Here is a 19033-nt window from a genome sequence, read left to right on the forward strand (position 1 = left end):
CAAATTAATACCACTCGTTTTCTTCGAAAAGCCATACAGATATTAATTCGTATTTGATAGTGTCTTAAAGCTACAGTGAACTGAACCTGGTAACATACGGCAGACTACAGTTTATTTCGTGTGTGGTGTTGTTTACCAGATTAAACGAGGATAGATGTGATATAAAAATACTGGTTACAGCTCATAAAGTACATTGATATCATCTTCACTTAGAAACAGCTTTACGACCTTTGAACCCCTGTAATTAGTTCTGGGTCATTACTTATAAGTTAAACGACCGGTCACTCCGGCACCTTTATTTACCGGTAACTTCATAACAAACCGTTTTTTACTTTAAATATTTAGATGTCGTTATTGTATGTGTAATATATGTCATTTTAAAGGGAGAAGACGTTATAACATTTGTAAAATAAATAAATAAAATGATAGAGTGTTTAATTTCACCAACTTTAATTTCGACAGTTCAATTTAAAATGTCTGTCAAAGGACCCGGAAACCTCGGGAATTTTTGTAAACATGTTTAATATTGCCTCACAACATATTGATGTCGACATAGATCGCTGCCTCACATCATACATATACTAAAGTAAGGTAAACTTTACACTAATCTCCAAGTCAATATTAAATACAAACATGTCCTGTTTACTCTTTTTCTATAGCATTTTTTAAAGTTAATGTGACAAGTGAGAGAAGAGGACTTTTATATCAAACAGACTTTCAGCTTGGTAGTATGCCAGACCAGTGACACTAACAAGACGTATTATAATGTAAGTACTGGTAGTAGATTCATACATCTTTCCTGAACGTTTGTATTCAATGAGGCACAAATGATTGTTAGTAAATATGTCTAAACATAAATATACACAACATGGACATACGGTTGTCTAGAGTGTAAAAGCAACAGGGTTTGACTTTATCATGACTTTTGTGTACAAACAACCGGGGTTTGTCACTATAAGCTGAGTTCAAACAACCGGGCTTTGTCACTACAAGCTGAGTACAAACAAACGGGCTTTGTCACTATAAGCTGAGTACAAACAACCGGGCTTTGTCACTATAAGCGGAGTACAAACAACAGGGCTTTGTCACTATAAGCGGAGTACAAACAACAGGGCATTGTCACTATAAGCTGAGTACAAACAACAGGGCTTTGTCACTACAAGCTGAGTACAAACAACCGGGCTTTGTCACTATAAGCTGAGTACAAACAACCGGGCTTTGTCACTATAAGCGGAGTACAAACAACAGGGCTTTTTCACTATAAGCGGAGTACAAACAACAGGGCTTTGTCACTATAAGCTGAGTACAAACAATCGGGCTTTGTCACTACAAGCTGAGTACAAACAACCGGGCTTTGTCACTATAAGCGGAGTACAATCAACAGGGATTTGTCACTATAAGCGGAGTACAAACAACAGGGCTTTGTCACTATAAGCGGAGTACAAAAACAGGGCTTTGTCACTTTAAGCGGAGTACAAAAACAGGGCTTTGTCACTTTAAGCGGAGTACAAAAAACAGAGCTATGTCACTATAAGCGGAGAACAAAAAACAGGGCTTTGACACTATAAGCGGAGGACAAACAACAGGGCTTTGTCGCTATAAGCGGAGTCCAAACAACAGGGCTTTGTCACAAGCAGCGGAGTACAAACAACAAGGCTTTGTCACTCTAAGCGGAGTACAAACACCAGGGCTTTGTCACTATCAACGGAGTACAAACAACAGGGCTTTGTCACTATAAGCGGAGTACAAAAAAAACACGGCTTTGTCACTATAAGCGGAGTACAAACAACAGGGCTTTGTCGCTATAAGCGGAGTACAAACAACAGGGCTTTGTCACCAGAAGCGGAGTACAAACAACAGGGCTTTGTCACTATAAGCGGAGTACAAAAAAAACACGGCTTTGTCACTATAAGCGGAGAACAAACAACAGGGCTTTGTCACTATAAGCAGAATACAAACAACAGGGCTTTGTCACTATGAGCTGAGTACAAACAACCGGGCGTTGTCACTATAAGCGGAGTACAAACAACAGGACTTTGTCACTACCAACGGAGTACAAACAACAGGGCTTTGTCGCTATAAGCGGAGTACAAACAACAGGGCTTTGTCACTATAAGCAGAATACAAACAACAGGGCTTTGTCACTATGAGCGGAGTACAAACAACCGGGCGTTGTCACTATAAGCGGAGTACAAACAACAGGACTTTGTCACTATCAACGGAGTACAAACAACAGGGCTTTGTCACTATAAGCGGAGTACAAACAACAAGGCTTTGTCACTATAAGCGGAGTACAAACAACAGGGCTTTGTCGCTTTAAGCGGAGTACAAACAACAGGGCTTTGTCACTATAAGCAGAATACAAACAACAGGGCTTTGTCACTATGAGCGGAGTACAAACAACCGGGCGTTGTGACTATAAGCGGAGTACAAACAACAGGGTTTGAGCACTATATAGCTGTTAGTGTGTATAAACATCAAATACAGACGGACTACGACAATATCACCCCCGTTTCCCCTCTCTCGCCCCCTAACAAGATGACTTGACACCCTCTCCCCCGTTTTGACAACTTAGTTAGACAGTAAACATACTTCTATAAAAAAAAATCCATTAACTATGTAAGTGATACTGGACTTTTGATGAAGCGCGGTATATTATACTACACCGCTGTGATATTAATTATATCTAATATGCCGTTTATTCACACATACCTTTGTACCCGTATTCTATACTCTGATCTGGCGCCAAATTAAATGCCCCCGTATACGTGTGCAGGTTCGTACATTATCCAACCTACTGATCGCCGTGACCAAACTATTAAATACTCATTTCACCAGTGTAAGGTCTATAGGCATTCAAAAGCTGACAAAGAACGTTATAGAAAGTTATTCACAGGAATTTCAAAAGTGTCATAATGCATTCACCGTTTATTCCCCATATTCGCTGGTTACCTTTGTGTAAAGTCTGAGGCGGAAACCTTCGCTATCCCAATAGAAAGGTATATGTATATACATCAGAATTCTTAATGTATAAATCACTCAAGAAAATATTGGCGTAGGAATCATACGGATTTTAAACGTGGTTGAAGCATATTGAGGGATTATTAAAAAGTTAAACATGTAAAGGAATACTGTCTGACCGGGACCTCATTTGACATGTAAGTATTTACGCAAATTATAGGTATAGAACAGTATACTTAGTGATAAAAACTCAAGTTTTTGGAATTGTTTATGTAGAGTTAAAATGTAGGTTTACTTTGAGTATGTGTTCAAGTCAAACATATTCAGCCATGTTTAGTTGTAAGCATTCAACATCATTCAATTTCGTGGTATGGTCCTCTAACACGGAACAGGACTGCAGACAAAATGAATAACGCGCGTTAATCTCTATTTTGTTTCTTGTCACCTGTAATATTGTAAATGCACCCGCATACACATACACATAAGATCTATGTTTTTCTCGCTGGTCGTCGTAGACACATGTGCTGTTTAACAGTATCGTGAGTCCTGTTCAGCCCTTACGCACAGGTTAAATGAGGACCCTATTTCTGAACTCCATGGAATGAGAGTGGTCGTACATTTGTAATAACACCAAAATCTATCGGACATAACGGTTTATCTGGATACATGTAGGGCAGGGTTCTGTTCCATATACATTTTTATGATAATATTAAGCTTTGTTATTATGTTTATGCAATTTTAAACACAATACAGTGTCGCCTTGTATTCCGGACACATTGCAGTGTCATGTCGTTAGTCCGAACACGTACGGTATAATGTCTATATTGTCAGCTCAATTGTCCGGACGATGGTATATAGATAAAACCCTGTATGTGTGTGGTCACGACGTGATATCGCCCCGCCCCGCCCCACCCCGCCCCGCCGTATATGGAGGCCTCTATTCTTACATGATTTTTTTCTTTTATAGTTTAAGATTTGTCCAACATGTATATGAATTAAGCTTATGAGATAGGGAAAAGAATGTCGCATGCTGTTTCACATCGCCGATGATAAAGCAACATAAAACTCCACAAACGTTTCACACATTGAATTTCTGTCTGCTGGGATGTTACATTGTGATGTACATCTGTACGCCGAAAGCATTATACAGTGGTGTAAGATCGATAAACATGTGTTAAAATACATAAATCATCGAAAATTGATTTTAAAAATCCTTAACTCTGTGTTATAAAACGTTTCCGACATAACCATCACATAACGGATGAGCGGGGCAACTATTGTAAACACTTAGCGTCTCCTGGTGTGTAATAACAACGGTAGGGACAATTACTCGTCTTGTCATCGCTTGGCGGCGCTGTGCTAAGTAAGCCGTCATTACACTACTGTAGAAATATGACGTGTCAGCGCGTGAAGCGGCGCGAGCGGACAGGAGGGGTTATTACCTTAATGTGTCCCAGACAAGTTAGGCGACGTGTTAGAACTGTCTGTGTACGATACATCATTGTCGGCCTCAGACATTATTTCAGAGTTGTAGCGTCATCTATATTGCCTCACTATCATCAGCAGCAGCAGCAGCTTTCTACCAGTCCACCAGTTTCACATTATTGTTCGCGCGATAGTTTTTTTTTTAACATCGACAGCTAAAAGTTAACTGATAGAACTAGCAGCTAACCTCTCTTAATTTGTTCTGCTTTGGATGTTTGCCATCACCATGTGATACATCATAGTGTTTTCCTTTCAGTATTTTTATTTTATAAACAAATTGCACGTTTGGAGTAAATGACAATCGTTAATATATATTTTTAAACTTTTTAATTTGCTAAAGATTGGCATCATTTACCGAGTTACGTAAAATCCTATTCCGTTTGAGAACAACGACGATGTGAAAAGCCTGTCTGTGTGTTTTTGATGGATTTTAACAGCTTTGTAATTAGTGGAAACATGCCAACCTTCAAGGCCGTACAATGTCGACAAGAAATCTGTTCAGTTTGCTCAACAATCGAGCCAAGACAGTATCGATATTACATTCATGCGGAATTGTCTGCGGAGTAGACGTGCTAACACTTATTTTGATACGACGAGCGGCGTGTCAACGCAGTTGGTGACGTGTCGACGTGTCAACGCTCTAGGTATTATGAAGTGTCAACGTGTCAATGCTGACGGTAATATAACCAGTCGAAGTGTCAACACAGTAGGTGATATGACGAGTCGACGTGTCAACACAGTAGGTTATATAACGAATCGATTGTCACTACCAACGGAGTACAAACAACAGCGACGTGTCAACACTGTAGGTAATATAACGAGTCGACGTGTCAACACTGTAGGTGATGAAGAGTCGACGTGTCCACACTGTAGGTGATGAAGAGTCGACGTGTCAACACAGTAGGTGATATAACGAGTCGACGTGTCAACACAGTAGGTAATATAACGAATCGACGTGTCAACACTGTGATAATATAACGAATCGACGTGTCAACACAGTAGGTAATATAACGAATCGACGTGTCAACACTGTAGGTGATGAAAAGTCGACGTGTCAACACAGTAGGTGATATGATGAGTCGACGTGTCAACACTGTAGGTGATATAACGAATCGACGTGTCAACACTGTAGGTAATATAACGAGTTGACGTGTCAACACTGTAGGTGATGAAGAGTCGGCGTGTCAACACAGTAGGTAATATAACGAGTCGACGTGTCAACACTGTATGTGATATAACGAATCGACGTGTCAACACTGGAGGTGATGAAGAGTCGACGTGTCAACACAGTAGGGGATATGACGAGCCGACGTGTCAACACTGTAGGTGATATAACGAGTCGACGTGTCAACACTGTATGTGATATAACGAATCGACGTGTCAACACTGTAGGTGATGAAGAGTCGACGTGTCAACACAGTAGGTGATATGACGAGTCGACGTGTCAACACTGTAGGTGATATAACGAGTCGACGTGTCAACACAGTAGGGGATATAACGAGTCGACGTTTCAACACAGTAGGTGATATAACGAGTCGACGTGTCAGCACAGTATAAACGTGTCAACAAAGAAGGTGATATTCCAAACTGATATGTCAACACAGTATGTGTAATGACGGGTCGACATGACTACGGATGTAGGTGATATGACGATTCGACGTGTCAACACAGTGGGTGATATAACGAGTCGACGTGTCAACACAGTAGGGGATATAACGAGTCGACGTGTCAACACAGTAGGTGATATAACGAGTCGACGTGTCAGCACAGTATAAACGTGTCAACAAAGAAGGTGATATTGCAAACTGATATGTCAACACAGTATGTGTAATGACGGTCGACATGACTACGGATGTAGATGATATGACGGGTCGACGTGTCAACACATGGTATGACGAGTAGACCTGTCAGCACATAGTATGAAATGTAGACGTGTCAACATATAGTATGACGAGTCGACCTGTCAACATATGGGATGATATGACAAGTGTTTGTCATCACTTGATTGCTTAAACAATTGATAGAAATACTTTTGTCTAATTGACAGGCAAACTAATAGAAATGCAAGCATCCCTAAGTTTCGACTTCATCTTTTTAACACCCAGAACATTTCAAACCTATTCATGTTGCTTTAGATATATGTCTGGATATTAATTTCAGCGAGCGTTATCGTATCATATCAAAAAAAGGAAAGTACAGGTTCCGAGTAATTGACGTATACTCTTAGCGGGAACCCATATATATCCCTAAACACCTACTTTATATAAATAGTTATCAAGACACGACAGCTTGGATCCATCATTGATAAAATAAGCTCACTAAGTGTACTATAGTTGCGAAAGATCATTTATTAGATTCCCCAATCGAACTCACCCAAAATAGTATATTTCGGTGTATCGAGGTCAGTATTTGACCTCGACCTAAAGGTTATTGAGTCAGGATTTGAACTCACACTAGAGGTCATTGGGTTAGAATTTAGCCTCAAACAGCGGGTTTTTGATTTCTTGTCTTAATTCAACACAATTGGGCTAGATACGGTCTCGGACGCTATTAACGGTAATAAACTGGAACATCATGTCCTGTCACTAGAATGAATGGCTAGACATAGGGTACAAAGGTCATACAGGGTCACGATGTCTTATCGTGTCAATCACCTGACCTTTGACCTCGTGCTAAGAGAGTTACTTGAGTTCTTTCTTTCCTGTAGCAGATATACACTGAAACTTTAAGGGAGATTTGAAAGTGCGATAACTTCATCAGCTAATTATAGTGTCTGCTGAATACGATACAATATGGCCTACTTGTACTATTAAGTGTTCGGACAGGGAACCCATTTTTGTGGTATGTGTTGAGCATGTTATAGTATCGTAACAATTAGTGACGTATGTATTTACATACATGTATGCATAAATATCATATTTCAACATATGAAATATAACGAATAACGTTTACAATGAAAGTTAAGGCGTCTGACATTATGCTACCACTTGCCCTCCAACACTGGGTCACGGGTACGAAACCTACGTGAAGCAGTCGCAAGGTACTGGCCATAGGTCGCTGGTTTTTCTCCGGGAACTGCTTTCCTCCATCACCAAAACCCGGCACGTCCTTAAATGATTATACATGTTAAAAGGACGTAAAACACAAACAAAAAAAAACAAACAAAAAATACAATGAAAGTTATGTCCCCAAAAATAAATGAAACGTACTTGTTCGGTTTTTAAGTCAAATGAACATAATATGTATGCATTGCTTTTGGTAATGATTAATTTCTCGGCAGAAAAAAAAGAAGCAATGCTTGTTTGACTCCTGCAGTAAAACATGCCATACAGCAATTAGTTATTGGTTGTTTTTCCTCTGTTGTTTTGAACATTTCCGGTTGGTGAAGCGAGCGCCTAACAGTAGGAATAGAATGACAAAGACAGCTTGGAAATGTGAAAAATATCCTTATAAAAACTAGGATGTTGTTTGATAAATAAGTTGTTTCCATGCCATATACTTTTTCTTGTGTCGTTATTAGATAGCTTGCATTTTTGATGTGAAACAATTATTAAGTTGGCCTATTATTTTTGATAATTAGCTGAAATACCTTGCGCCTCATCTTTTTTGCTGCTATTTGTTTGAATAAATATATACGTGTATGCTTAAACCTGATTCAAATCGGTAAAGATATTTAAAAAAGATGATAGTACAGGAAGTACTATCGGCGGCGTTATACGGTATTTTAATATATCGTAATATCGTTTATATCGTAAGCGTCGGTATTCTGCACAATCCGGATGTAGGGGGCGCTTCTTAACAAATGAAGTATCATGACGTAATATTCTCCACATCTGGATATGTATAGGGCGTCTTTCGACAAAGGGCAGCGCAAATGTCGTGACGCGGTATTCTCCACTATCCGGATGTAGGGGACGCTTCTTAACAAATGAAGTATCATGCCACAGTATTCTCCACAATCCGGATGTAGGGGACGCTTCTTAACAAATGAAGTATCATGCCACAGTATTCTCCACTATCCGGATGTAGGGGACGCTTCTTAACAAATGAAGTATCATGCCACAGTATTCTCCACAATCCGGATGTAGGGGACGCTTCTTAACAAATGAAGTATCATGCCACAGTATTCTCCACAATCCGGATGTAGGGGGCGCTTCTTAACAAATGAAGTATCATGCCACAGTATTCTCCACTATCCGGATGTAGGGGACACTTCTTAACAAATGGTAAAGCAAGTTTATATCGTGACGCAGTTTTCTCCACCCTCTGGACGTAGAGGGCGCCTTTAGTATAGGAAGGGTCATCCAAAAGTACTGATGTCGTTTCCAGCACCATCAGCATCGCGTGCCAGAACATTAAATGATGATCTATCATCCCGGGACGTACGTGTAATCAGTTTGTTATTCGATGTCACCTGTTTTGACGGTAACAAACGAGAGCCGCCGTAGACGGTTGTATAATAGTGATGAATTAGACACTTTACGTATGACTGACCTCGACATCAGGATAACATTATTGTGAATTTCCACAAACACATTCCTCTTCCGCCTCTCTCTCCATCTCTGCCAAAATGGTCCTAGGGGTACCATAGTCTGCCAGCGAAGTAATGAGTAGGGTAAGTATTATCAGGGGAAATGTCTGTTTTGTGAATTAGGTAAAATATTACCCATTTCGCGCAATTATCAAGTTTTCAACTGGTATAAAGTACATTGCACGACAGACTGCGTAACACAGGGACTATTAGGTAAAGTGGTGCTTTGTTGTGTAGACATTAGAGGGGTAGATCACCGAGAGTACATAACGTCTCATCCATTATTGACAATAACACGCACAGCAGCAGCGACACATTCATAATTTTGACATAATGTGATATCGGGGATATAACAAGAATTCCACCATTACACTATCAGGATCGTGTATTTTAATACATGTATTACTGAACCTGTCCCTGGCGAGTACATTGCTCACACGCATGCTGTTGTGTTATTAATTTTTTTTTATTTATTTTTAAGTTAAATCACTTAATGGGAGAATTCGAAAAGTTTGTCAGATACTCTCTTGGTTAGGGAAAACTATCAAAATGACATTTGGTAAACCGTCCATTTTTATTTTCTCTTACTTAATCACAAAACAATATCCGGTTATCATTATCCGGATTCAGAGTAACCTGCCCTTAGACCAACAAAATGACATTTTGTAACCCGTCCATTTTTATTTTCTCCTACTTAATCACAAAACAACATCCGGTTATCATTATCCGAATTCAAAGTTTCCTGCCCTTAGACCAATATGACCAGACATCTCAAGGCCAGTATAAGCATAGGATAGTGTGGGAGATAAATCGACTCCATGGTAGTTTTAGTTGCAAGACACCGTCAATACAAAACATCGACCCTCATGTTTTGGAAATTATAAAAGGACACAGGAATGTTGTAATCCCTGTTCTGTAATCAAGACTCAACAGGTTTTAACTGTATTGTTTATTGAATAAAGATATTTGCAACTCGGTAGTTTTGACTATAAAGGGGTTTCTTTAAAGAAAGTCCGGATTAAAAATAGTTCACTATAGTGTTGTCCAGACTTAAAAGGTTTCAGTTCAGAGGGAAAGTTTATTGATTTTTGTGCCAAACCATGACATAATATTTTCGCTTCTCTCTGATATTCTTTTTCTTTCTGATTGTGTATCTGTCGGCCCTTCTACTTAATATGATGTTATAATAGTGTGACCGGGTGATGCCTCACTCGGCCCCTCTGGTTAGTTTGTTGTTATAATAATGTGCGGGGTGATGTCTCCCTTGGCCCCTCTGGTTAGTCGATTGTTATAATAATGTGACCGGGTGATGTCTCCCTCGACCCTTCTGGTTAGTCGGTTGTTATAATAATGTGACCGGGTGATGTCTCCCTCGACCCCTCTGGTTAGTCGGTTGTTATAATAATGTGACCGGGTGATGTCTCCCTCGACCTTTCTGGTTAGTCGGTTGTTATAATAATGTGACCGGGCGATGTCTCCCTCGACCCCTCTGGTTAGTCGGTTGTTATAATAATGTGACCGGGTGATGTCTCCCTCGGCCCCTCTGGTTAGTCGGTTGTTATAATAATGTGACCGGGTGATGTCATCCTCGGCCCCTCTGGTTAGTCGGTTGTTATAATAGTGTGACCGGGTGATGTCACCCTCGACCCCTCTGGTTAGTCGGTTGTTATAATAGTGGGACCGGGTTATGTCTCCCTCGACCCCTCTGGTTAGTCGGTTGTTATAATAGTGTGACCGGGTGATGTCACATTCGACCTTTCTGGTTAGTCTGTTATAATAATGTGACCGGGTGATGTCATCCTCGACCCCTCTGGTAAGTCTGTTGTTATAATAATGTGACCGGGTTATGTCTCCCTTGGCCCCTCTGATTAGTCTGTTTTTATAATTGTGTGACGGGGTGAAGTCTCCCTTGGCCCCTCTGGTTAGTCTGCTGTTATTATAATGTGACCGGGTGATGTCTCCCTCGGCCCCTCTGGTTAGTCTGCTGTTATTATGATGTGACCGGGTGATGTCACCCTCGGCCCCTCTGAGTAGTCTGTTGTTATAATAATGTGACCGGATGATGTCACCCACGGCCCCTCTGAATAGTCTGTTGTTATAATAGTGTGATCGGATGATGTCTCCCTCGGCCCAACTGGTTTGTCTGTTGTTGTTATGATGTGACGGGGTGATGTCTCCCTGGGCCCCACTGGTTAGTCTGTTGTTATTATGATGTGTTGGGAAGATGTCTCCCTGGGCCCCTCCGATTAGTCTGTAGTTATAATAATGTGACCGGGTTATGTCACCCTCGACCCCTCTGGTTAGTCTGTTGTTATAATAGTGGGACCGGGTTATGTCTCCCTTGGCCCTTCCGATTAGTCTGTAGTTATAATAGTGTGGTCGGGTGATGTCTCCCTCGGCCTGTTGTTATAATAGTGGGACCGGATTATGTCTCCCTTGGCCCCTCTGGTTAGTCTGTTGTTATAATAATGTGACCGGGTTATGTCTTCCTTGGCCCCTCTGGTAGGTTTGTTCTGAGACCAGGTGTTCATGTTACCGGGCGGTGATTTCCTAGACCCTTCCGGTAAGTCCGTATTTCGGTTTATGATAATGTAACCGGGTGTTGTCTCCCTTGGTCCCTTAGGTTAGTCTGTATTTATGACCTGGTGATATCTCCATGCCCTCTGGAACGTCTGGTGTTATGACAAAACAGCATGAGTTGTGTCTCCATAAAGACCTCTGATTTGTCTGTTGCTATGGAACAACAGCTTAGCCAGGAAAAAGTTGGAACTTGTAATAAAACATATGAAATGTATATCAGGAATCCTGTCGACGAAAGGCCCTTAAACTATAATGGAACTGCTGTTCACGACACCAATCCTGACGTCCTACTTTTCTGTTACAAAAGTTCAGGATTCATACAAAACTGCAACATTATGATATTGTTTTCGAAGATGTTAACGTGACATTTCTTGGTCTACATTCTTCCCAAAATGTGTCAACTGGGCGCTGCCATCTTGATGTTTAACTATGAATCGGTGCTGACAATCTCGATTCGGATAGCACCCCAACCACACCGCCACACCGGTCCAACCTCTCGATCATCTCAAAACCGCGGGTTAGACACTAAGGAACCTCAGCCTAAGGGTCTCGAGTTTCTGGCATACCTTCATCGTGAAGAGTATTTTTTTCTCCAATCCTATAAAAGATGTGTTCTAAAGCAATTTATCTTTATTCACATTTGCAATCTGTTTCCTCCGTGGTTTGTAAGTATCCTACCCTATAGGTAACTGATGGTGACTATAATTATAATTTATTTTAATTATTTCAATATTCCTTTGAACTTACATAGATAGAGGGACAGATGGACGTGATTTCAATATTCAAGAATAAACTGGTACATGTAGTGTTTTGAGTTTTATTGCGTTTTATTGATCATGTGATACCATAAACTATAATGCAATTGTCGCACAAACCGTGCTACCATTTTACACGTCTGCCAAAATTAATGACATGATCGTATTGTGAGGTGGTTTATTTTTTCCAGAACAATTTCTAGTGTGAACTGTTCCTTGTCTAAGTACAGAATGTAGATCAAGAAAGATGTCTAAGTTCATAGCAAAAACGGGAATGCACATGATAAGTACAGGATAAGACAGGGTCATTACGTCATGACATCATATACATATAACACATACATCATTGTATAGTACATTTTAATTTTTATTCATGTTTCAACTATCTTAAACACAAGTTGTTTTGTTGTATTTGTGTCAGATTTCCCAGCACTAGACAAATACACACCCTGTCTTTCCGTCATCTTTGTCCCTGTTACGCTCTGTTAATATCGCGCCAAAATAACTTCACCCAGAGCTGGTATAGTATAATTTCAATATTCCGAACGTGTGTTCTGCAGACAAACATTTGCTTTTTGAATTACAAAAGAGGATCGTTATTCCGGAGGTTTTGTCTGAATTCGAAATACCCGGATGAAAGATGTCAAGGAGTCAGTGGAATTATTTTGATAAAGTACTTTTACAATGTTTAATATTTAAAAAAGTACTGTATAGCAGAACACAGTTCTAGTTGATCGTTTTAGAGATTTTCGGGTGAAGGGCACATCTGGATTAACGAATTTCGACCCCATTGTTATTGCTTTCCAATAAATGCCATGCTTTCAGGTGCACAGGGTTATACTAAGGTGATGAACATGATCCGTGATCAACAAATGTCTGGAAATAAATTAACGATGATATTACACGAAAATATGAATGGAAATGCAAAAACAGAACGAGAAACTGGCTGTATGTTACACGTATACATTATATACTCTATACACAAACAAGAACACTGTCTCCCTTTGGTTAGTTAAGATCTTATACATTGATATAGGATCACCTTTATCGGAGAGTGGGCACAATAGACCAGTGAAATTATATACACGTTTTTGTAGACTGGCCTATATAAACCTTTGTACGGGTGACAATAGTCACTCATCTTTAGTCTAATTATCGTTTTATACTTAAGATAGTACATCCCTCTAAATAGGCCGGGAACGGATCGTTCGACTTAAAAAAAAAGCGAAAAAGATTCAGAAGAAATCCGCACCGCCGACAAAAGTTCATAGAGATATTAATCGCTTCACTTACTGTATTATTTTTATATGTAAGAGGGATCAGAGTAGGTCATGTGACTGACATACAATTAAACAAGTGCTCTAACGTCCTGTACTTACGGTAACAAGGAGATCTGGAGTGGCGTCTTTGGTTACTTATTGGCAAGGACAGGTGACCTTGGGAAATGAACAGCGCACATCACTTTATACCAAACTGTTGTACTTTAGCGAACGCTGATTAAAACTTGTACAATATTGGAAATGAAGATTCACATATTAAGTGTATTTATAGAATAAATTGAACTAAATTGGAATAAAGTTAAGATTGGAATAAAGTTATGAGAATTGATCACTTTATTAGCTGATTGGCGATATTTACGTGGTACAATCTACAGAGATAATAAAATCATGTGGTCCACAAGTTGGTGTTTTGTGTTAAATAAAATACAATTTTAAAATATTTTAAAAAAGTAAGAAAAATCGACAATACCGAATAAGACAAGGAAAATATCATAGTTTTGTTGAATAACATCAACATATGACATCACATTATACAACTATATCATCAATAATAAATAATATCCAAAAGTCGAACGTCATTGTTAACATAAGGTCGCGTGTGCACGTGACAATAAATATATACATCCCCCTTAAGTATATACACACGGCTACTCCATAGTGCAGGGTATATAACGGCTTCTTGTATCATTCTCTTAACACTTTGTCACGTATTTACATTTAATGTTCAAAATATACAATGAATGGGTAAAAAGAAGAGACAGTGTGTAGACAATCGGACATAAATACGGTATGAATTGACACCTGACACTTCGTCAGTATACCAAACGTCTATGTCGCGATAGTCCGTTAATAAGTTAAGTAGAACTACAATAACATTCTACAACATGATAACATAATTTGCCATTTCATTTCTTATAGTGTGGTTCCATATATATAACTCTTAAATTTTCCACTTGGGTTTAATTATGTAACGGTCACATCATGTGACTGTCCAGTCCCCATCAGCACGCCAATGGCCAAAGTTTTAAATAGGGCAATGTAATCACATGTAGATATCATATTGTTGTGATTTCAATATTGCTGTCACGTGTTTTATATCAAACGTCTAAAATAGGTCACTGTGACTCCGGTCAGAACCATCAACAAACACATCTGCATGAAAATGAGCTTTTATACAGTACAGCACCATGTTACTCAAATTTTACGACACTGGCGCGGAAACATAAAGTGAGTACTTAGGTTTGCGTAGTAATACACCACGGGCACAGCGTCCATTGGTATGTAGTTAGCACCTTGTAGATATTTTATTCCACAAATGGACGACATTAATAACGTTAGGTTATGGAAGAAATTGTAATTAATCAAATCCGATTGTGACCGGAAATCACAAACTTGGTCCTTCCCAGACGTCGAATAGTCCGCTCAAAACAGGAAGTCAGTATAAGCAGTTAAGCAAACAGGAAGTATGTATATCCAAGTAAGACACACATGAATAACAGGAAGCTAGACTTTCTCTTCCGAGTATCACATATCGCCCAAACTGACACATGTATGAGTATTCTATGGTTTCTTGTCTTGTGAGTTTGGGCATCCTCAGTATATAATCCAGATATTTTAGTGTACGTGAGCAGATTCAGAACAACAGTCTCCTTCTCACAACCTGTTTTATACAATATCTTTGTTAAACGAGTCCGTTGCAATGTTCTCGTCATCTGCACATCAGATGTACACACGTGTACACTATTGCATTGCTAATGACTAGGTGACGCGATTAGCATAGAAAAGATGACGTCACAGAACTCATGCTCTTGGCGATACCTTGTTGTGTGCAGTAAAGTCTGACGCTGGCATGACCATCATCTGCGCGTTCTTGAGTGAGGAATATTTGTGTAGGCTGTTCCAATGTATGCCATTTTGTCTGAAGAAATTGTTGTGAAATCCTTTCTGATAATAGCGTCCATTGAGGTTTGAGTCGAAACAATCGTTATACCACCAGCCTCCACGGTAATGCATTGCACAGTTGTCAAACGGGCGGCGATCATTGTCCGTATCGTAGGTACTAAACCGAACGCCATCGTGGTTCTCTCGAGTTGACGTCATCGAGTCACCGGCGGTTCCATGGTAACCATTCACGTGAAGCCTGTAGTCATTTGTTTCGTCTTCAATACGGAAAAAGTCGTAAATGGCGTGGTACTTACTTCCGTTCCACTGTTCCATCTCCACTCGAAGTTTAAATTTACCTGTAACGAAAAGAAATAATTTTACAGTTCGTTTAAAAAAACTCACTAAAATGTGAGGGGAGCCTGAAGTTGGTTCCTAGTTCCTAGTTCCGTTTATGATAAACGTAACTAGGGTCTAGATACCAGTTCCCATTATGTTAAACGGAACTAGGGTCTGGAACCAACTTCAGGCTCCCAAATGTGTGTAATTAATTATAGCAGGCATTGATATGGCTGTCCCTCTATGTGGATATTAGAGCAGTCTCTAGGACAATTTCCGTTACGTGTAATTTATCAATCTCACTCAACAAAATACATTTACTCAAGTATGTATCTTTATCAACGTTTAAACCAACGTGTATCGTTAATATTTTATATTGATTTAAATCTAAACTTTCGTAACAAGTATCGGCCGAGTCAACAGTGTCAGGGCTACACCTCGACACACAGAATCGTGTTTACTGACTTCAACGCCCTCATTAATCACAGCTGAGAGACAAACATTAAACACAAATACACCATTATACCAGCGAAAATAAAATTGTATAATAAAAATCTAAGTGTTAGTTTGTTCAGTAGTAAATTACGTGACCTCTTCAACACTGAGGTACGCATACCTGTGTAAAAAGTAGACAGACGTTATCAATTAAATGTTTATCTTCTGTTCGTGCAATATTGTTGAACAGAATTCGTAGATAGAGAGCCCGATTTTATAGCATATAAAGGACGGCGGCCGTGCGTCACCATTCCGTGCCCAGTCACATGAGGAGGCTAATGGTACACTATTGACGGGTAGGATATACTATTCTTTGTAATTCTGTTGTGTTGGCTACAAAAAGGCTACTTGTTTGAATGTATCCAGCCCTATATATTTAAAAACATATAAATTTTGTAAGAAAATGTCGATAGTTTAGTTTAGTTAATTTATCTAATGTTTTGTTGATTGCAGGCATGTGACGTAAAACAGGTGCTGTAAGACCTATATTCTAAACAGCGCCATGTACACCAGCCGCTACCGAGGCGCCCCCTACTCCTTCCGGGATACACACCAAAATCGGGTGGAGCTCAATGTCCTAAAACTTGATGCGGACGGAAACAGTGTGTACGACGATGACATTGACCCCGACATTTGCCGATGTTTCCCGCGCACCAGTCAGAAGACCATTCCCTCTATGTTATATGATCATATAAATTGCCCACACGTGGAACACAGACACATCCAGCCCGCACAACAATATGTATTTACCTACCCCTGGTCGGCCAGTAGTGGCAACGGCCGTCAGAGGGCGCGCCGTGACTTTGATCAGGAGTCGGGACTAAGTGTGATAGGGGAGGACGATGACGAGTGGCAGAACAATGTCACGCGCACTGCCCCTCCTTTTGCCACGCACTCTCCGGCCCCAGCACGGGCCCCGTACAGTGCCCCCGTGCCGGCGGAAAATATTCCACAGGGCAAATATAGACCAATCCAAGGAACAGATTTTCGCCAATTTGGATCGGCGCCATCTCTTACCGGATTTTCAGCAAAGAGACAGACGCATGTGGCAAACCGGAAGTCGAATATCCAGCAAGCGGAACCTTCTACTCCTTTTATAGACAAAAGAGAACGAGGCGGGGGAATACAAGATAAACCTCGTCACTTCCAAGGACATTATATGGATCAGAGTAAGTTATAAAAATATAAGTATCATAGTATTTTATTTTAAAGTGACATTTGTGGTGTTGTTTTAAACTGTTCTGACTGTTTCCTAACGGTACACACAATATTAATTATTACAGGCATAATACGTATTTGTTCAACCCACTTCCTACATTTCTTTATGAATTTTCAATTTGCAGATTATTAATCTCAGTTGATACTCCGGGGTTTTGATGTATCCAAGTGGAAGGTACATCTTTACCATAGGTCAAGCTTCCCATTGGCATTAGTGTTGAAAAAATCTTTACGATAATTTAAAAATAGGCAATATGTTTTCGCAACATATGTGAAGACCATTTATTTCACGTTTTATTATAAGCAAACACGTATGCAGATGTTTAAAATGATCGTAATTCGTTTTTTTATATATTTTTTTATTCCATTTCAGAAGACGGTCGGGTATACAACTTTAACGTGAAGTATGGTAAAAGGGACATACAAGCTACACGAGAACACGATAACACCTATCGATAAAACCACAACCAAAGGGGAGATAAATCTCACATTAGATCACAGTAATTTGCAAGTCGGATAATATGAAAAGTATTAAAAACCATTAAGTTCTTTAATGCTTTAAGAATGTGAACAAAAAGAATTTGTGTAGATAACTATTTATAAGTAGTGACTGTATAGAGAATGTGTTCATCTTGCCAATTGTTACACAGATACAGTTATATCACAAACAAGCCTTATAGATACATATCTATTTAAAGTGGCTGTGTACCCCAAAATAAATTATGGTTCTTTGTTATCACTTCCAGAATTATAGATAAATAGATTTTGCTTTTGAATTATGCAACATGTTATGTGTATGTACGTGGAGTCTAGATACAATCGTTTTAAATGTTGGGATACTGATTTAGCTGTAAGGGCTGGCGATATAGTTGAGCCAGACTTGATCACGTACAAAGTAGTTAAATTAACGTTGTTTAAATTTATCTCCTATTTGAAGTGTACACCTATGTTTCCCCAGATTCCGACACGAACGGCGTATGAATCTACACGGGAAGTGTTGTTCAGACACGCTGGTAATGGTTCGTTATCTAAATACGCTAGATACCGGTACTATTTTAGTTCTGTATCACTACGCGCTGTACCGGAAGTCGGCCATGTTTTATGTGTAGCTTACTATTTTGTTACAGTAACTGTTTTATTGTTGCTATTTTCAAAAAAAAACAACGCATGTTGTGTAGTTCAATAAGCAAAAAACATGGATAAACAAACTGGAGCTACCAATGCTACTAGATTTTATGTCTGGTAAGCTCTTTCAGTGACATTTTGTGTCAGTGAGGCGTCACTCATCACAACTATTAACACAGCTATCCTTGGAAATAACCATGTATTTCCAATCACGAACTTTATTATTTATGTAATGTATTGCAATAAAGCATTAAAATAGAAGGCAGATGTGTTGTCTGTATGTGCCTTTTTTACCTATATGTAGCGCTATCGAGACTCAAGAGGTTTTGTTGGGTTGGATCTCGTGATGACATTGGTTCACATATTTGTCTATCTGCCCATAT

The 19033-nt window shown here is 39.5% G+C and overlaps 2 protein-coding genes across 5 annotated transcripts in view; one reads left to right on the forward strand and one right to left on the reverse strand.

The window, feature by feature from the left end:
* The first annotated feature begins 714 nt into the window (after nucleotides 1-714).
* On the forward strand, nucleotides 715-18911 carry LOC110465437. Of its 2 annotated transcripts, none has more exons than XM_021521240.1 (3): nucleotides 715-767; nucleotides 16761-17476; nucleotides 17899-18911. In XM_021521240.1, exons 2-3 carry the CDS (start codon nucleotides 16810-16812, stop codon nucleotides 17982-17984), a joined length of 753 nt encoding a protein of 250 aa, XP_021376915.1. In that variant the 5' UTR covers nucleotides 715-767; nucleotides 16761-16809; the 3' UTR covers nucleotides 17985-18911. The 2 variants fall into 2 exon arrangements, with proteins under 2 accessions (XP_021376915.1, XP_021376914.1); XM_021521239.1 differs by lacking the exon at nucleotides 715-767 and adding an exon at nucleotides 3039-3158.
* LOC110465435 (fibrinogen-like protein 1) overlaps nucleotides 13731-19033 on the reverse strand; it is a 33494-nt gene continuing 28191 nt past the window's right edge. For all 3 annotated transcript variants that reach the window (XM_021521237.1, XM_021521236.1, XM_021521238.1), the window contains exon 5: nucleotides 13731-15832. In XM_021521237.1, the coding sequence (XP_021376912.1) occupies nucleotides 15393-15832 (440 nt within the window). In that variant the 3' untranslated portion in view covers nucleotides 13731-15392. The remainder of the gene's footprint in view (nucleotides 15833-19033) is intronic.

This window comes from Mizuhopecten yessoensis, unplaced genomic scaffold (genome assembly GCF_002113885.1).
Source record: "Mizuhopecten yessoensis strain PY_sf001 unplaced genomic scaffold, ASM211388v2 scaffold11077, whole genome shotgun sequence".
NCBI lineage: Eukaryota > Metazoa > Mollusca > Bivalvia > Pectinida > Pectinidae > Mizuhopecten > Mizuhopecten yessoensis.

Coding starts and splice junctions, on each gene's coding strand:
- LOC110465437 (XM_021521240.1), top strand. CDS start 16,810: ATGTACACCAGCCGCTACCGAGGCGCCCCCTACTCCTTCCGGGATACA. Junction 17,477..17,898: donor AGGACATTATATGGATCAGA/GTAAGTTATAAA, acceptor ATTCCATTTCAG/AAGACGGTCGGGTATACAAC.